Source organism: Sapajus apella, unplaced genomic scaffold (assembly GCF_009761245.1).
Source record: "Sapajus apella isolate SASKATOON/1434 unplaced genomic scaffold, GSC_monkey_1.0 scaffold95, whole genome shotgun sequence".
NCBI lineage: Eukaryota > Metazoa > Chordata > Mammalia > Primates > Cebidae > Sapajus > Sapajus apella.
In genome coordinates this window covers 6,660,761-6,677,569 of record NW_022437035.1, presented here as the reverse complement: position 1 = coordinate 6,677,569, position 16,809 = coordinate 6,660,761, and the positions used below count along the sequence as shown (strand labels likewise).

At 49.9% G+C, this 16,809-nt stretch overlaps 1 protein-coding gene and 1 long non-coding RNA gene across 5 annotated transcripts in view; one reads left to right on the top strand and one right to left on the bottom strand.

Moving 5' to 3' along the window:
• Positions 1–3,451: 3,451 nt before the first annotated feature.
• Positions 3,452–8,379, bottom strand: LOC116535632. Of its 2 annotated transcripts, none has more exons than XR_004262295.1 (3): positions 8,074–8,379; positions 5,803–6,232; positions 3,452–3,747 (listed from the first exon to the last, which is right to left on the bottom strand). It is a non-coding gene; the product is annotated as an uncharacterized LOC116535632 (long non-coding RNA). The 2 variants fall into 2 exon arrangements; XR_004262296.1 differs by having other exon boundaries at positions 5,870–6,232.
• Positions 8,380–8,388: 9 nt separating this feature from the next.
• The window catches only part of TBC1D10A (TBC1 domain family member 10A), a 36,679-nt gene continuing 28,258 nt past the window's right edge, over positions 8,389–16,809 (top strand). For 2 of the 3 annotated variants that reach the window (XM_032256857.1, XM_032256856.1), the window contains exon 1: positions 8,389–8,755. In XM_032256857.1, coding sequence (XP_032112748.1) covers positions 8,406–8,755 — 350 coding nt within the window. In that variant the 5' untranslated portion in view covers positions 8,389–8,405. The remainder of the gene's footprint in view (positions 8,756–16,809) is intronic. The other variant, XM_032256858.1, reaches the window with a different exon arrangement.

The following is a 16,809-nucleotide window of genomic DNA, read 5'->3' as shown; positions in this document are numbered from 1 at the left end:
TCAGTTACATAAGACTTGTGCACTGTCCAGACTCGAGGCACAGGTAACACTGCACAGGGCCATGTGACTTCTCTGCTCTGAGGATTCTTGCGTTTTGTAACTAAATTCTTGTTGCCATCATACTTTTTATGTATTAGAATCATATTCGTATTGCCCTTTTAAAACATTGGGATCCTCCAAAGGCCTAGCCCCGTGTATTTAACAGTGTAATACAGGAAGCACACCAGGCACCACGACAGACAAGGATGGATGGTACAGTCCCTATGTCAGTGGGCGGTGGAGACACGTGCAGATGGCACTGGAGGTTTCCTGCCAGCCTGGCATCACCCATTCACCTCATTGACTGGCTCTGTGGCTCTGGGCAGATGCCTCACAGGTGTGTGGATATGATGATGTTTCTTTAAAATGTATTTATTTAACAAATACTTAATTGTGCTAAGGTAATGTGCCAAGGACTTTATAAAATTCAAATAATTTACTATTTTAAGGATTTTATCATTTTAACTCGTAATCCTCATGCGAGTATACCTGTTGAACACTTGGGCAAACTGAGGCACAGAGACCATGAGTTGCATGCCCATAGTCACACACTATGAAAGTGAAAAGAGAATGTGTGCAAAACACATCACAGTCCTGGTTTCTGAGTAAAGGCAGGCTGTTATCTTTAGAATCAAGCTATCACAGGGAGAGAGGCGATGCTGTGGGTGTTGAGGGAGGAAGGTGAGAGCCTGTTGCTAACAGTTTCCTGGTTTTAAAGCTAAGGCTGATTTCATTGGGAAGATCTCACGTGTGTGTAGCCCCTGAGAGTTCCCAGTGCCTTTTATTTACGGTCCTTCCATTTGGCCCTCTTAGCTGCTCCATCAGGTCATCTCCAGGGCTCAGAGGGGTGAGACCATTTCCCAAGGTTACAGGACCAGCTCTCTAGTCACACCCTACTCCTGCCTCTCCCCATCAGCGAAGGTCAGTACCAGTTTTATGGCTTTATTAAAAACTGTTGGGTCCCTCCCATTTTTAACTTGACTGATGGGATGTCACTCCTTACGGTGTCTGACATTTGCCTCTGGCCTGGTTGCTAGAAGTTTGCCCCAGGGGCCAGAGTTGAAATTTGGCTTCCCAAAGTGGGCTTTGTGGTTTGGGTGCCTAAAGTGAGGCCACTGCTGGTTGCCTGTCCGTGGCCAAAACCAGAAATCCCCCTGAGCACTACCTGAGTCTCATTCCAAGAAGGAAGGGGGTCAGGAGATCTGGGGAGTCTCATACTCCAAGCTCTCCTTTCTTTCTGGGAGCAGTGGGCAGGTCATGGTGTCAGGGCACTCACCCCCACAGACTGGCAAAGCCTGCAGAACCTCTGTGGCTGAGTCTGTGACCGGAGGCCAGGAATGCTGCTGGGTGGAATGTGAGTGAATGGGCCCTTTGAGCTGCCCTCTAGAGAGTGAATCCAGTTTCCCGGAGTTCCTGAATGAACATCTGTCTTGGCTTACTCAGACGCAGAAGCTCCATTGACCATGAGGCCTTGTGAACATTGGTGGCCACAGGCCCAGTGTGCTGCCTGGCACTGCACTGGTTTAGGACCCACAGCATGTACATAGCGTCCTGCTGTTTATAATACAAAGCTGCTTTGCACAGCTTTTCTGATTCTTCTTGTAATCTCCTGAGGATTATCTGCCCCATTTTTAAAACGAGGTAGAATACCCAAGGTCATGTAGCCAGTGAATACTCTGGAAAACCAAAGCAGCTCACCCCTTCCTGGAGACCACACTCTGCAATGCTCCACCAGACCATACTATGAAATAGGAATAAATGCTCCTGTCGCAGGACTGCTGGGAAAACGGGTGGGGCGGGACTTGACTCAAATCATAATTTTGAAGACTTGTACACACAGGGCTCCTGGAATTGTAGAAATTAAAGAATTTCACTTTCGGTTCTACCCACTAAAGTACTTGTCACGTACTTTTAGAGGAGGCCACTGATACCATTTCACTTTAATATCGATATATTGTATTAGTGAATATATTAAATGGTCACATTGGGTTATGTTAGGCTATATACTTGGATGGAAGTATGTGTTGTACTATTAGCAATTATGTCGTATTTCATTTATCCCTGTCATTAAAAAATCAGACAAGAAAGCATAATATAGCTCTACTCCTGGGCACACACACGTGCCAGTGTATAAGATTTTTAGAAGTTTGCTTTTTTGTGTGTTAGACAGTCTCCCTCTGTTGCCCAGGCTGGAGTGCAGTGGCGCAGTCTCAGCTCCACCGCCTCCTGGGTTCAAGCGATTCTTCTGCCTCAGCCTCCCAAGTAGCTGGGACTACAGGCGCACATCACCATGCCCAACTAATTTTTGTATTTTTAGTAGAGATGGGGTTTCACCATACTGGCCAGGCTAGTCTTGAACTCCTGACCTTGTGATCCACCCACCTCAGCCTCCCAAAGTGTTGGAATTACAGGTGAGAGCCACCGCACCTGGCCTAGAAGTTTACTTTTGAAAAATAATAGCAAAATGTAAGATCTTGGAGTTATGATCATGACGTCTACCTGATAGGGAGATTTACTCTTTACTATTCAACATTGTTGCATTTTTTAAATTCTTCATTGTAGGATTCTGCATTAGAGGCTGGGCACGGTGGGTCATGCCTGTAATCCCAGCACTTTGGGAGGCCAAGACAGCTGGCTCACCCAAGGTCAGGAGTTTGAGACGAGCCTGACCAACATGGAGAAACCCCATCTCTACTAAAAATAACAAAATTAGCCGGGCGTGATGGTGCATGCCTATAATCCCAGCTACTCAGGAGACTGAGGCAGGAGAATCACTTGAACCCAGGAGGTGGAGGTTGTAGTGAGCCGAGATTATGCCATTGTGCTTCAGCCTGGGCAAGAAGAGCAAAACTCCGTATCAAAAGAAAAAAAAATTGCATTGTTATATAAAAGAGCATTCTGCCTGGTGGATGCCCTGACACCATGCTCTGCTCGCTGCTCCCAGCATGTAAGTCAACAATTCTAGGTACCCCTGGGTGCTATAATCCATGAAGCAGGACAAGATAAACTCATTCTAGGCACGGTGGCACACCTGTAGTTTCAGCTGCTTGGGAGGCTGAGGTAAGAGGATTGCTTGAGCCAGAGAGTTCGAAGTCTGCCTAGACAACATGGCGAGACCTCATCTCTAAAAAAGTTTTTATTTTTTAATAAAATAGATCATTACGGAGAATACTGTTACTACTGTTGCCTTAAGCTGAATTCCATTAAGCCCATCAGTGTTCCCTCTCCCTGAACAGCTCCTGTTGATTAGATCAGGGGTATGCATGTGATACTTAAATGTATAATGGGATATACCTGAGGTTAAGAGTTTGAGACCAGCCTGGCCAACATGATGAAACCCTGTCTCTACTAAAAATACAAAAATCAACCAGGCCTGGCGGCACATGCCTGTAGTCCCAGCTATGTGGGAGGCTGAAGCAAGATAATCACTTGATCCTGGGAGGCAGAGGTTGCAGTGAGCCGAAATTGCACCACTGCCCTCCAGCCTGGGTGACAGAGCGAGACTGTCTCAAAAAAAAAAAAAAGTATACTGTGATGTATAAATGGTTGACCCATGAAGGAATGCAGCCTCCTCACCTTTGAACAGAACCTAACAGAAGACTTGTGTGGATGTGTGAGGCCTGGAGCTGGTACCATAAAGGGCACTCACTTGAGGATGAAGCAGCCAGCTGTTCTTGCCACCACTCCTGGCAACTATTTACTGTCCAGCTGAAGGAGGACAAAGAAAAAAGGAGGGAAGAGCAACATGAGCCCATAGTGCTGGTGCTACAACCTCTAGCTCAAACTGCTCCTAAAACTTACCACATTGATGAATCGTTTTACGCTATGGAGCCCACTAAGTATAGGTTTGGCTTAAGCCTATTTGAGTGTTTTCTGCTACTTGGAATATTAATAAAAGATTCCTGTTATCCATGTTGTGATAAATAAGCTTTATAGTTTCCTTGTGCTTCATAAGCTGCTGGGTACCAGCTGTCTACCTTTTGAGCCTCAACCCTGCAGTCTATTCTGAATTAAAGATACGGCATCTGAGGCTGGGTGCAGTGGCTCACTCCTGTGATCCCAGCACTTTGGGAGGCTGAGGTGAGTGGATCACATGAGGTCAGGGGTTCGAGACCAGCCTGGCCATCATGGTGAAACCCCGTCTCTACTAAAAATACAAAAATTAGCTGGGCACAGTGGTGCACGCCTGTAGTCCCAGCTACTCAGGAGGTTGAGGCAAGAGAATCGCTTGAAGCTAGGAGGCAGAGGTTGCAGTGAGCCAAGATCGTGCCACTGCACTCCACCCTGGGCAACAGAGCAAGACTCCATCTCATAAATAAATAAATAAGGCATTTGGACTTTTTCTCATGGCCAGTGCTCACAGGTTTCCTGGGCACATGCCAACTACACATTCCAGGATCCAGGAGAGAGGCCTATGTCTGCTCCTTGAGCCCAGCTGCTGGGAATGACCCAAGCAAGATGAGACTCTGGGATATCAACACATTCTATCTTCAAAAGAATGTCTATAACAGCCAGTTCACCAGGATGTTCCACAGCATTGCCTAAGCCCTCTTAAATTCTGTATTCCAGTGAACCACATGATTCTGCAGGCATCCTTTTTGATCATTTATTCATTGGCTCACTGCTCCCCCTGCTTTCTTACTTCAATCTAACAACACAGCTTGCTTCTTCTTCAAGGGGAAACAGCATCTGCAGCCATGCTTCTAGTATACTATTCTCAGCCCTGCAGAGGAGCTCCCTCATTTTCGGCCCCCACCACCTCCCCAACACCTACTCCAGCATTCTCCATACCTTACCTGGCTTTATTTTCTTACCCTCACTGCCTGACAAATGTTCTATGCTTGTTCATGTTGTTGCTCCTCCACTGGTCCGTAAACTCTATTGGGCCAGGACTCCATCTCTCTCAATCACTAGAGCAAGCTTGTCCAACCCACCCATGGCCCAGGATCGCTTTGGATGTGCCCCAACACAAATACATAAACTTTCTTAAAACATTATGAGATTTTCTTTTTGCAATTTTTTAAAACTCATCAGCTATATCATTAGTGTATTTTATGTGTGGCCCAAGACAATTCTTCCAGTGTGGCCCAGGTAAGCCAAAAGATTGGACACCCCTGCACCAATGTCTGGCTCGTTATAGGTGTGTTAAATCCATTGGCCGTGCATGGAGGCTAACGCCTGTAATCCCAACACTTTGGGAAGCCAAGGTGGGAACCACTTGAGTTCAGGAGTTCCAGACCATCCTAGGTCACACAGTGAGACCTAGTCTTTACAAAAAATACAAAAGTTAGCAATTTTGCACAAGGATACCCAGTTGTTGAGGGGTACAGCCATGAAGTGAAGTCTCCCAAGCCATGTGCCATAGATTAAATTGGGCAGAATCACCTGCTGTAGCCACAGGCTGTAATGGGGAACACTTAAAACAATAATGAATTTGCAAGTGTTTTTGCAAACTTCAAATGCCACCATCCTGACTGGCCGGCCTTCCTTCCTTCCTTCTTCCTTCCTTCCCCTCTCTCTCTTTCTTTCTTTCTCATGGAGTCTTGCTCTGTCATCCAGGCTGAAGTGCAGTGGTACAATCTCAGCTCACTGCAACCTCCGCCTCCCAGGTTCAAGCGATTCTCCTGCCTCAGCCTCCCAAGTAGCTGTGACTACAGGCTCCTATCACCATGCCCAGCTAATTTTTGTATTTTTAGTAGAGACAGGGTTTCACTATGTTGACCAGCTTGGTCTTGAACTCCTGATCTCAAGTGATCCACCTACCTCAGCCTCCCAAAGTGCTGGGATTACAGGCATCAGCCACTGTGCCTGGCTTCTGGCCATTATTTACTGGACTTCTCCATGTGCCAGGTGCTTAGTGCATACTGTTACAGTAAAGTCTCAGAACAACTCTTCGAAGGATGTATTTTTTCAGGATTTCCAATTTATAGGTGAGAAAATGGGCTCAGAGAGAAGTCATTTGCTCAAGAATGTCTGGGCCACTTGGCATCATCAACTCTGCAGTAGGTGACAGGCTCCACTTGGGGCCAACCTGGAAAGGCCGGAGCTTGTCCAGGTGAGTTCTTGTGATTGGCAGCCTGGAGGAGGGTGGGGAGGGCTGTGGTGACAGCTGCCCTGCCCCCATGCGTTGGGCCTCCCAGCCTTGCCTGCCACCTGAGCTCCAACCGCCACCTCAGTCGCTGAAATTCAAATCCTGGTAATTTGATTAAAGAAAATCAGAATCTGGAGCATCAGTGGAGTAACATCTATGCAATCTCCTAAAGATGAACACTCAGGGTCTCTAATCTGCCCCTCCCCAAATATCCCTGGGGTGAACATCTCTGTATTTGTGCCTTCACAGAGCTGAATAAGAACATGTTTGGGATATGACCCTAGGAATAGAATTACGAAGTCAAAGGGTCTTGGATACTTTGCTGTACTTGAGGATTCACATCTGCCCCAGGTATGTCTGGCTCCTCCCCCTCCCTTTCCTGGGATAGGCCCACACCACCATGAAGGACCCATACTGCCCCTCCTGGGAGCTGGGATTGGAGCCCACCACTGTGTCTGGAGTCACTGAAGAGAAGGAACATCCTCCTCGACTGAGGGTTTAAGACCAAAATAGCCTATGCCCACTCCCATATTTGCTCTTGCCTTGTTTACAGAAAGCCAGAAACCCATGGAATGTGAGGATTGCACAATGAAGTCATCAAGAATGTCTGGGCCACGTGGTGTCAAGGTGAAATCACTCAAGGGTCAAGACCCCCTCTTGGGGCTCGCCTTGGGGCCCTGAGGAGTCTGTCTGAGGCCCTGCAGCCAGGCCTGAGTCTTCTGGTCCCTTCACCTCTCTAGGCTGTCTCTCCCACAGGTCTGCAGGGAGTATCAGATGACAACATACTGTGACTTGTAAACCATAAAGTACTAGACATAAGTGAGGAGATATCATTATATTATAGATCCACGAGTTGACAATCTCGGGGGTCAGAAGTCAGCTGCTGGGGGCTAAGCCCATATAGATAAAATTGGCCCATCCCTGCAAATATAAGCAGTTGGTAAGAGCTAAGTTCAAATCCTGGCTCTATTTACAGCCAATTCTGTAATTTTGGGACCTTAGGCCAACTGACTGACTGACTTTACCTCAGTCTCCTTAACTGTAAAATGGGACTAATAATGGTATATACTTCATTGCTAAAAGATCACAAGACACTTTGCAACAAATTTGGAAAACAGTTTGCCAGTTCCTCAAAAGGTTAAACAGTTACCATATGACCCAGAAATTCCACTCCTCCGCATCTATCCAAGAGAAATAACATAGGCCCACACAAAAGCTTGTACCTGAATGGTCAGAGCAGCAGCATTCATAATGGCTAAAAACTGGAAACCCGTGAATGGACATCACTGATGAATGGATAAACATAATCTGGTCTAGTCCTAACTCCCAGGAGGGGCAGTATGAGTCTTTCAAGTCCGTGTGGGCCTATCCCAGGAACGGGAGGGTAGGAGCCAGACATACCTGGGGCAGATGTGAATCCAGAAGCACTGATACATGCTACACTGTGGATGAACCTTGAAGATGACAAAGAGAACAGAGTCCAGACATAAAAGGCCATATATTGTATAATTCCATTTATATGAAATACCCAGAAAAGGCAAATCTATAGAAACAGAAAGCAGATTAGTGGTTGCCAGGGATTGGGGGAAAAAGGATGCAGAGTGACTGCTAATTGGTAGGAGTTTCTTTTGGGGGGTGATGAAAATGTTCTAAAATTAGAGTATTGTGATGGTTGCACAACTCTGTAAATATGCTAAAAATCACTGTACACTTTAAACGTGAATGTATGGTATGTTAATTATGTTCCATAAAACTGCTGGGAAAAAGATTCCAGGAGAAAGTAGGTAGAGCTTCGGGCAGTGAGTGGCTCAGTAAACGCTGATTATTATTAATGATTAGGTCTCACGAGATAATTTAAGGCGCCAGAAGCAGTGAGTGCGATGGGACTGCCAAACTTCTGGCTCAGGCTGGGCCTTTAAGCCTCTCTGCGTCCCTGAACTCACCTGGGTCTTCTCAAAGTTCCTCATAAATCAATGAGCGGAACAATCCCCACCCACGTCCGTGGGGTCTCGCGAGGAGCGGGGCTGAGGAGGCAGATGAGGAATCCATAGAGGAAGCCCTGGGCCTCCGGCTCATGCTCTGCAGTGAGGTGACAGGCCCGGCTTTGGGCCAACCCGGAAAGGCCCGAGCTCGTCCAGGTGAGTTCTTGTGATTGGCAGCCCGGAGGAGGGCGGGGACGGCTGTGGTGACGGCTGCCCCGCCCCCTCACGTCGGGCCTGTCGGCGCCCGCCGGGGTAAGGTGGGCGGGGCCCGGGGTCTGCGGCGCCCATTGGGCATGGGGGGAGAGCTCCCGGGAGGGCCTGGAGCCCCGCCCCCGTCCATGCGGCGGCCAATCGGCTCCGCGCGTGGGCGGGGCGTCGGTGGCGGCCGGGTGGCTGAGGTGGCCGCTGGGGCTCAGGCGGCGGGCGCGGCCGGGATGGCGAAGAGCAACGGAGAGAATGGGCCGCGCGCGCCCGCGGCCGGGGAAAGCCTGTCGGGAACCCGGGAAAGCCTGGCCCAGGGCCCCGACGCCGCAACCACCGATGAACTCAGCTCTCTCGGGTCCGACTCCGAGGCCAACGGCTTCGCTGAGCGCCGCATCGACAAGTTCGGCTTCATCGTGGGCTCGCAGGGCGCCGAGGGCGCGTGAGTAGCGCCGGGGGTCGGGACCAAGCGCGGTACCCACGAGGGGGGGCGTCGACGCGGAAGGAGACGCCCTCGGAACTCGCCGACACGTTCCCCTCCCAAGCAGGGACCACCAATCCCCCTTCCCTCCTCTGCCCCACCCCCACCACCCCTGCCTTTCCAGACCCGCCCCCTTCGCCGTCCTACTTCCGACCCAGGGGCGGACGGGCCCACACCTCCACCCCGCCACCTCCACCCTCCAGACAGACTGACCCGCCCCCAGAAGGGTCAGTGCCCTCCTCCCAGCCGTGGGACAGAACGACAGACACTGCCCCAAACCCACCCCTGCCACAAAGGCCTTAGGGATGATTGTCTCTGCCATCCCGACAGGCCCCCAGATGGCTGCCCCCCACTCCCGTCCATAGACACGTATTCTCCATCCCTTTCCCTCCCACAAACGCCCTTGTCTCCCCACCCCACTGCCCCACACCAAGAGACCTCAGACCGACTTCAGGACTGACTGCCCTGTCCCCACCCCGTCCCAGGACAGACTGACCCTTTCCTCGAGGCAGACAGACCTCTGGATGGACTGACACTGGTCACTTCCCTCCCACACAGCCCCAACCTGGGAAAGACAGTCTCTTCTCCTCATGGAAGGGTCAGAGAATGGGGCCCCTACCCCCTCATACACAGCTTCCTCCACTGGCACTGGCAACAGGTGGGCAGGTACTCCCCCTTCTGGGCAGAGCACCTACTGGGCAACAGCACCCCACTATCAGGACAGACAGTCAGCTCCAGCAGCCACAGGAGCCAGTTGTGGGCTCTGTGCATGTCCTGGGGACATGCGCCTCCTCCCAAAGGGAGATCTTGGGCATGGGAGGGGGGCAGGCAGGGAGACAACAGCGTTCCTGTTCATATAGCACCGCCAGATGCCCTATCCGGAGAGCACCCAGGCACCCAGCTGGCAGACAGAGAAATGTGGGGCCGTGGAACAGCACCTTCCCTCCATGCTGGGCCACACGTTGCCCCACAGAACCCCCCGAGCCCAGGCCTCAAAGATAAAGCGTACGGGATGTCGGGCCCCTCAGGAAAGATGGACTCCATACCCCACTCCCATCCCAGCTGTACTGTCACTTGAGATCAGTGTTGTGTGCAGAACTGACAAACCTCCCTCCTGATGTGTGCTTTCCATCCCAGTCACCAATAGGAGCTTCTGGGACCCTGCCATGACCCTACTCCAGAGGATGTCCTTTCTCCCCTTTTCTGACCATTTGAGATTGTCCAAGGTCACCCCAGACTCTCTCATGACTTATGGAAGCGCTTTCACTGTCTAAGAACACCGATCACTTCCGGGATTTTCCCCAGCCACAGAGCCTCTTATTCACCTGGACTCTTTCTCCCTTGGAGAAATCCAGGCCCCTCCCCTCAGGGGAGTTCCCTGTTACCCACTGGCTCTGTCTCCTCTAAGCTTAGTCCAGGCCTTAGAGAGAGGGCGCCCCTCATTCTGAACCATCACCCTGACTGATGCTTTGTCACAGTTCCCCAGGGATTCGCTTGTGAGAACTTAGTGGGGACCTGGAGTGTTTTGAATTGAGGAGCAGTCACCAGGGATTAGGGCCCAGGGAGGGGTGTGGTCTTGAGATCTGGGAAAGGAGTTCCCAGTTGCATTTATGGGACCTTGGAAGGAAGAGCTCAGATTTGTCAGAGAATGCTACGGCATGAGAATTCCTACTACATGCTTCTCAGGCAGTCAACCAGATCTTGGGGTGAAGAGCAAATCGATATATTAGGAAAAAGCCAGACTTAGGAATTACACTTGCTAGCTTCATGACCTTGGGCAAGATCCTGAATCCCTGAGCCTGTTTACTCACTGTTAAGGACAACAGTAACTCCCACTTCCCAACATTACTTTGGGGGTTAAGTGAGATCAGATATGTGAAAGTGCCTAGCACAGCGCTTGACACAAATAGTGGCCCAGAAAATGTTAGTTTTCTTTCTTTCCTTCTAAGGGTCTGAGAAATGAAGAGAAAAATGAGGGCATATCTCTGGTATTTGTGGGCAGAGTGAGGCTCCAGTGGAAGCACCTCCCTTTGGCCGTAGTCACCATCCAGGCAGCCAGACATCTGTCTTCCCCACCCCACAACCACAAACATGGGGTGTGGCTCTGTAGACACCCTCTACGTCACTGCTGTCTGTAGGTGTGGGGCTGAGGTGGGATCCCAGGTCCACTCCTCTCTCCTCCTTCCCTCACTTTCTGGAGCCTGTCAGTCAACCCAAAATCTCTGGTATCTGAAAGCTTCAAAGTTCCCTACTTAGTTTATATTGTGGTTTCAAAAAAGCCAAGAGTAAGTCCCTGCCCAAGGCCATAGAGGGGAAGTTATGAGAAGTTTCAGGGTGACCACCCTGAACCCAGTCTCGTGGTTGAAGGCTAGGAGTCCATGTTCTATGCTAGAGAAGTGAAACATTAGCACTCATTGGTAGTGTGGAGATTGGTGGGGACTCTGACCCCAGATTAAAAGTCCATTTCAGCTACCCTGGGCCAAAGGTTGTCTCAAGACAGTTGGGTTGTGGAAGTTGCCAGGCCTAGGGGTAAGAAAGCAAGCAGGTCATAGGTCACCTCACTCAGGTGACTATTAGCTACATGGCATGAGGAGATAAAAAAATCATAGACTGCACTGTAAAGGATCTTTTTTTTTTTTTCTTTTTGAAATGGAGTTTCTTGTCACCCAGGCTGGGGTGCAATGGTGTGATCTTGGCTCACTGCAACCTCTGCCTCTCGGTTCAAGTGATTTTCTGTCAGCCTCCTGAGTAGCTGGGATTGCAGGCACCCGACACCATGCCCATCTAATTTTTTGAATTTTTAGTGGAGATGGGGTTTCATTGGCCAGGCTGGTCTTGAACTCCTGACCTCAGGCAATCCGCCTACCTTGGCCTCCCAAAGTGCTAGGTTTATAGGCGTGAGCCACCATGCCCAGCCTATAAGGGATCTTAATAGATTGACCAGCTTAGCCATTACGTATACAGATGAGGAAACTGAGGCCTAGAGAGAAGAATAACTTGCTTAAGATCACAGCATATTAGTGGCAGAAGTAGGACCTGAACTTAGGTTTTCTGACCCCCAGGTCAGTATGGCTTCCACTGGCTTCACTGTTCATAAATACAGCCTTTGGCCTCTGTAGGACATCAGGTGTCAGACAGGTAGAACAGAAGGGTCTTAGCAGTCACCTGCCTGCTCTTACCTTCCCTGGCTTAGCCCAGCACTTTGGACTCTCTCAGCAGTATATGAGGCTAATAGAAGTGGCCCAGAAAGATAAGAGTATGTTGTCATTTCCAGTTCATTAGACTGATCAGCTTCAGGACTGGGAAGAGGCTCACTCATCTTTTTCTCTTTAGGCCTGCAGTGGACTAATTAATACTTATTTACTGGGAGACATTTCAAGTCAGGAAGCCGAAAATGGCAGGACATGGTGGCTCACACCTATAATCCCAGCAGTTCGGGAGGTTGAAGCGGGTGGATTGCTTGAGTTCAGGAGTTTGAGACCAGCCTGGGCAACACGGCGAAACTCCGTCTCTACAAAAAAATACAAAAAATTAGCTGGGCATTGTGGTGGGCACCTGTAATCCCAGCTACTCGGGAGGCTGAGAGGTGGGAGGATCACTTGAACCCGCGAGGTGGAGGTTGCAGGAAGCCAAGATTGCGCCACTGTGCTTCATCCAGCTCTTTTTTGAGACAGAACATGACCCTGTCTCAAAAAGAAAAAAAAGGCTGGACGTAGTGCCTCACGCCTATAATTCCAGCATTTGTGGAGGCTGAGGTGGGATGGGAGGATTGCTTGAGCCCAGGAGTTCGAGACCAGCCTGGCCAACATGGTAAAACTTCATTTCTACAAAAAATACAAAAATTAGCTGGGCATGGTGACATGTACCTATAGTCCCAGCCACTCGGGATGCTGAGGTGGGAGGATCACTTGAGTCCAGGAAGATGGAGGTTGCAGTGAGCCAAAATCATGCCACTACATTCCAGCCTGGGAGACCTTGTCTGAAAAAAAAAAAAAGTCCAGGTGTGGTGGCTCACGCCTGTAATCCCAGCACTTTGGGAGGCCGAGGTGCCGAGGTGGGCAGATCACAAGGTCAGGAGTTTGAGCCGTCCTGGCTAACATGGTGAAACCCTGTCTCTACTAAAAATACAAAAATTAGCCGGACATGGTGGTACGTGCATGGAGTCCCAGCTGCTTGGGAGGCTGAGGCAGGAGAATCGCTTGAACTCAGGAGGTAGAGGTTGCAGTGAGCCGAGATCATGCCACTGCACTCCAACCTAGTGACAGAGCAAGACTCTGTCTCAAAAACAAAAAAAAAAGCTGAAGGTGACCTCAGAGATGGCCCTCATCATACAGATTGATAAACTGGAGGCCTGTGAGAAATTAGTCTCCTCTCTTCAGTCTATTAGGAGCAAAGCTAGGAATTGAACCTGGGATTCCTGATTCCCTGTCCTAGGCCTTTCCATTTCTTCACTTTGTCTGTCTTTGGAGCCTACTCTGCAGGGAAACTTTACTGAGACTGAGATGGTCCCTGTCTGCTTTTGAGTAGTAGCCACAGGTAAGAAAGCAGCTAGCCAGTAAATAATCCTGTGGGTGGCATAGACCAGAGTGCTGACAGCATTAGTTCTTCTGGCTTGGCTGGAGACCGAGTGGGGCACTGAAGCCCAGGAAAGGCCAGGCGCAATGGTTCATGCCTGTAGTCCCAGCCCTTTGGGAGTCCGAGGTGTGTGGATCATTTGAGATCAGGAGTTCGAGACCAGCCTGGCCAACATAGTGAAACCCCATCTCTACTAAAATACAAAAATTAGCAGGGCGGTAGTGACACGTGCCCATAATCCCAGCTACTCAGGAGGCTGAGGGAGAATTGCTTAAGCCTGGGAGGTGGAGGTTGTGGTGAGTTGAGATCACACCACTGCACTCCAGTCTGGATGAGAGAGTGAGACCCTGTCTCAAAAAAAAGAAAAAAAGAAGCCCAGGAAGGGCCAGATGAGGAGAAAGACATGTTTTCAGCAGGGAAGCATGGGAGGAGTGATGATACCTTTCCTGTCACTTTGGGGCAGGAAGAACAGACTTGTTTAGTGGTCCTTCTGTAGCATAGAGGAAATCGTCAGGAAGGGAAAGAAGGATACAAGTTGTATACTAGGTCTCCTGGCCTGAGGGAAGTGACCTGAGAGAGGTGGTCCCTGACCTTCCTCTTCTTTTCCTATATGATTGTCAGGTCTGGCCTCCTGAGGCTGAGCGCTTCCTACCCAGCTTCAGTCCACTCAGTCGGCAGGCCAGATGAGATGAGGAGCTATGTTCTCTGGATCCCATGGGTGTTGGCTTCCTGTTATGGGAGCAAGGGATCTGAGCTGGGCCCAGGGAGAAACATCTGGAATAGCAGTTGCCTTCTTCAGTTCCCATTCCCTGGGCCTTTCATTACTAGCCAATTTTGGAAATCATAGAACTGTCTTAATTGGCATCCCTATAGTTTAGTGTGTGCCAGTTTTTACTGGAGTGAGGTCAGGGCTCTCCTGGCAGGCCACATCTGACTCTTTGCCTTACCACCACCTTCTCTAGTTTGTAAACTCAGAGCATCTACTTTTCTTGAGCTGTTACGGATCCCAGGAGGGCATGGAGCTGGCGATGGAGTGGACCCTGGGTGGCCCATCTGGAAGGGGGCATTTGTACATATGGGGCCCTGGTCTGTGACTCTAGACCACAGGCCCTCCCATTTTCTCTCATTTTTCCCTTCTTAGCCTCAAAGGAAAATCCAGTTTGGTGGCCCTGTGAGTGTTAGGGCGTCAGACAAGACCTGACTTGGTAAAGGAGGGAGCCAGAACACCAGCTGCTACCCTGGGAAGGTGCCTGCGTGTCCGCCTGCTAGGAAACTCTAAGCTGTGGGAAAGAGATAAGACAGTAGCACCTACTTGATGTTTTGTCCTACCAGCATCTGGGCCTGAAACAGGAACTCCCAAGGGGCAGCGAGGCCTGGCTCTGGCCCAGCCACCCAATCTCTTTATACCAAGGTGGGTGAGAGAAGGTGCTGTGTGCTCCCTCCTCACACAAGCGCCAGAGTCTGACTGGCTGTGTGATCTTGGACATGTTGCTTCACTTCTCTGAGCCTCAGTTTCTCACCTGCAAAATGGTTTTGATAACACTGACTTTGCAGGATCATTTTGAGGCTTAAATGAACTAATGTTTGAAAAAGTCTGGCACAGGGTAGGTGCTCAGTGAATGTTCTCCCTCTTAAAGACTGGAGTGGCTTGTGGTTCTATCTTTTCATTTTCTCCTTTCCATCTTTGGCTATAATGATGAGCATCAATGAGGCCCAGCCCCTGTGGGCAGGAGTGAACCCTAACCCATGGTGACTCTTCACTTCCCCTGAGAGGGGGGGTTATCCCTGTTCTGTGGATGAGCACACTGAAGACCTGAGGAGAAGGTGCCCAAGATTTGCCAGCTGGTAAATGGCAGAACTGGGACTAGAACCTGTTTCTTGGCACTGAATCCAGTAGTAACTACGCCTTGCTAAGGTGGCAGCAGGCAGGGTGCCAGGTGCTTACAAATCCTTAAGGCCCCCACACCCAGGGCAGGAGTTAGCAGGGATTTGGCTGCCTCCCCATCCCAGTATGGAGGGCAAGGCAGGTCTCAGTACAGTGAAAGGTGATGGCCATCAAGCAGGAGAAAGGCACAGGGAGGAAGATCCTTGGAGAGGTCCTGGAAGCATGGCCAGATCAGGCCTGGCCTAGTCCTCCCATAGGCCGGAGTCCACATCACATTGGTCTTGACCCCAACATGCTATATAATGGCCATTTGACTGACATCTCGTCTGTGCCTTTTGGAAGAAGTGTTACTTTGTAGATTAAGCAGAGATTATGTTCCTTATACCAGAGAGGAATCTAAAGGTTGAAGAACTCTTGCTGTTAGTGAACTGTGGAGCCAGATCAGAGAGGGATTCCAGGTCCTTCGACTCTCACCCAGTGCTCCTCTAGCTACATAGCACTACCCATTCTCTTCCTCAGTCAAGCTTATTGAGCCTCCAGGCTCAGGATGCATTGCCGACTAGAGCAGAGCCCTGCCATCACCCATCCATTGTCCTAGCTGACCCCTTTATCCTGCAGACAGTGCACCTGAGGGATAGGAGGCCTCCTTTAAACTGATTAGTCTGTCCCTGGTAAATCTATAGCCGCAATCCTGGGTCCAGAGACCCTCTCCAGCAGGGAGAAGGCTGTACTGGCCACCCCACTGGCAAGTCAATGCTTCTGATACTTAGCCTGCTTAGAAGCCACCACCTAGGATTTCAGGACAGCTGCCAACTTTGGCTTTCTCTGTCTCATCCTTCCCTTTCCCATCTTTCCTGCCCCCACCCTACCCTACTCCATTCTATGTCCTGTTCAGTTCTTCAGAGGCTGCCATAGTTTAGCATGCACGCCTCTTCAGGTAGAGAAATAGAAAGCAGACCCAGCAGCCTGGGAGAGCAAGCCAAGGCTTACTTTTGCCAGCTTATCCATCTTAGCAGTGAGCTTAATTTACCACACATTTATTGAGCACCTACTCTGCCAGACCCTGTGATTTGGACAAGAGATACAGAACTGAACAACACGTCTTGTGTTTTATTGGCCTCAAGGCAGTCACAGACTTGCTGAAAAATAGAACCACAGATAAATCTTTACAGTGTTGAGTGATGAAGGCTAAGGATATAGACCTGATCCTGCCCTCACAGGGAAATCAGACATTAAACAAGAAGTTATAACTTGAGGCATTCAGTTGCTCTGAGAGTATAGAGGAAAAAGCAGCCAGCCCCACCTACAGGAGCCTAGAAAGTAGTAGCATTTGATCTAGGCCTCAGAAGAGGCAAGGCAGGGCAGTCCATTGGATGAGAGGGACCCCATGTACAAAGTCCTCCCAAAAACAGTTGTTTGAGCATGTATGCCAAGAGCAGAGGTGACAAGAGGAATGGGAGGCAGCAGGATGATAACAAAGCAAGGGGAGGTTAGGGAAATGGGTTGGGTGGTCTGAGTCTAGCCTTGACTGTCAGGCTGAGGCCTCCTGTGGTGC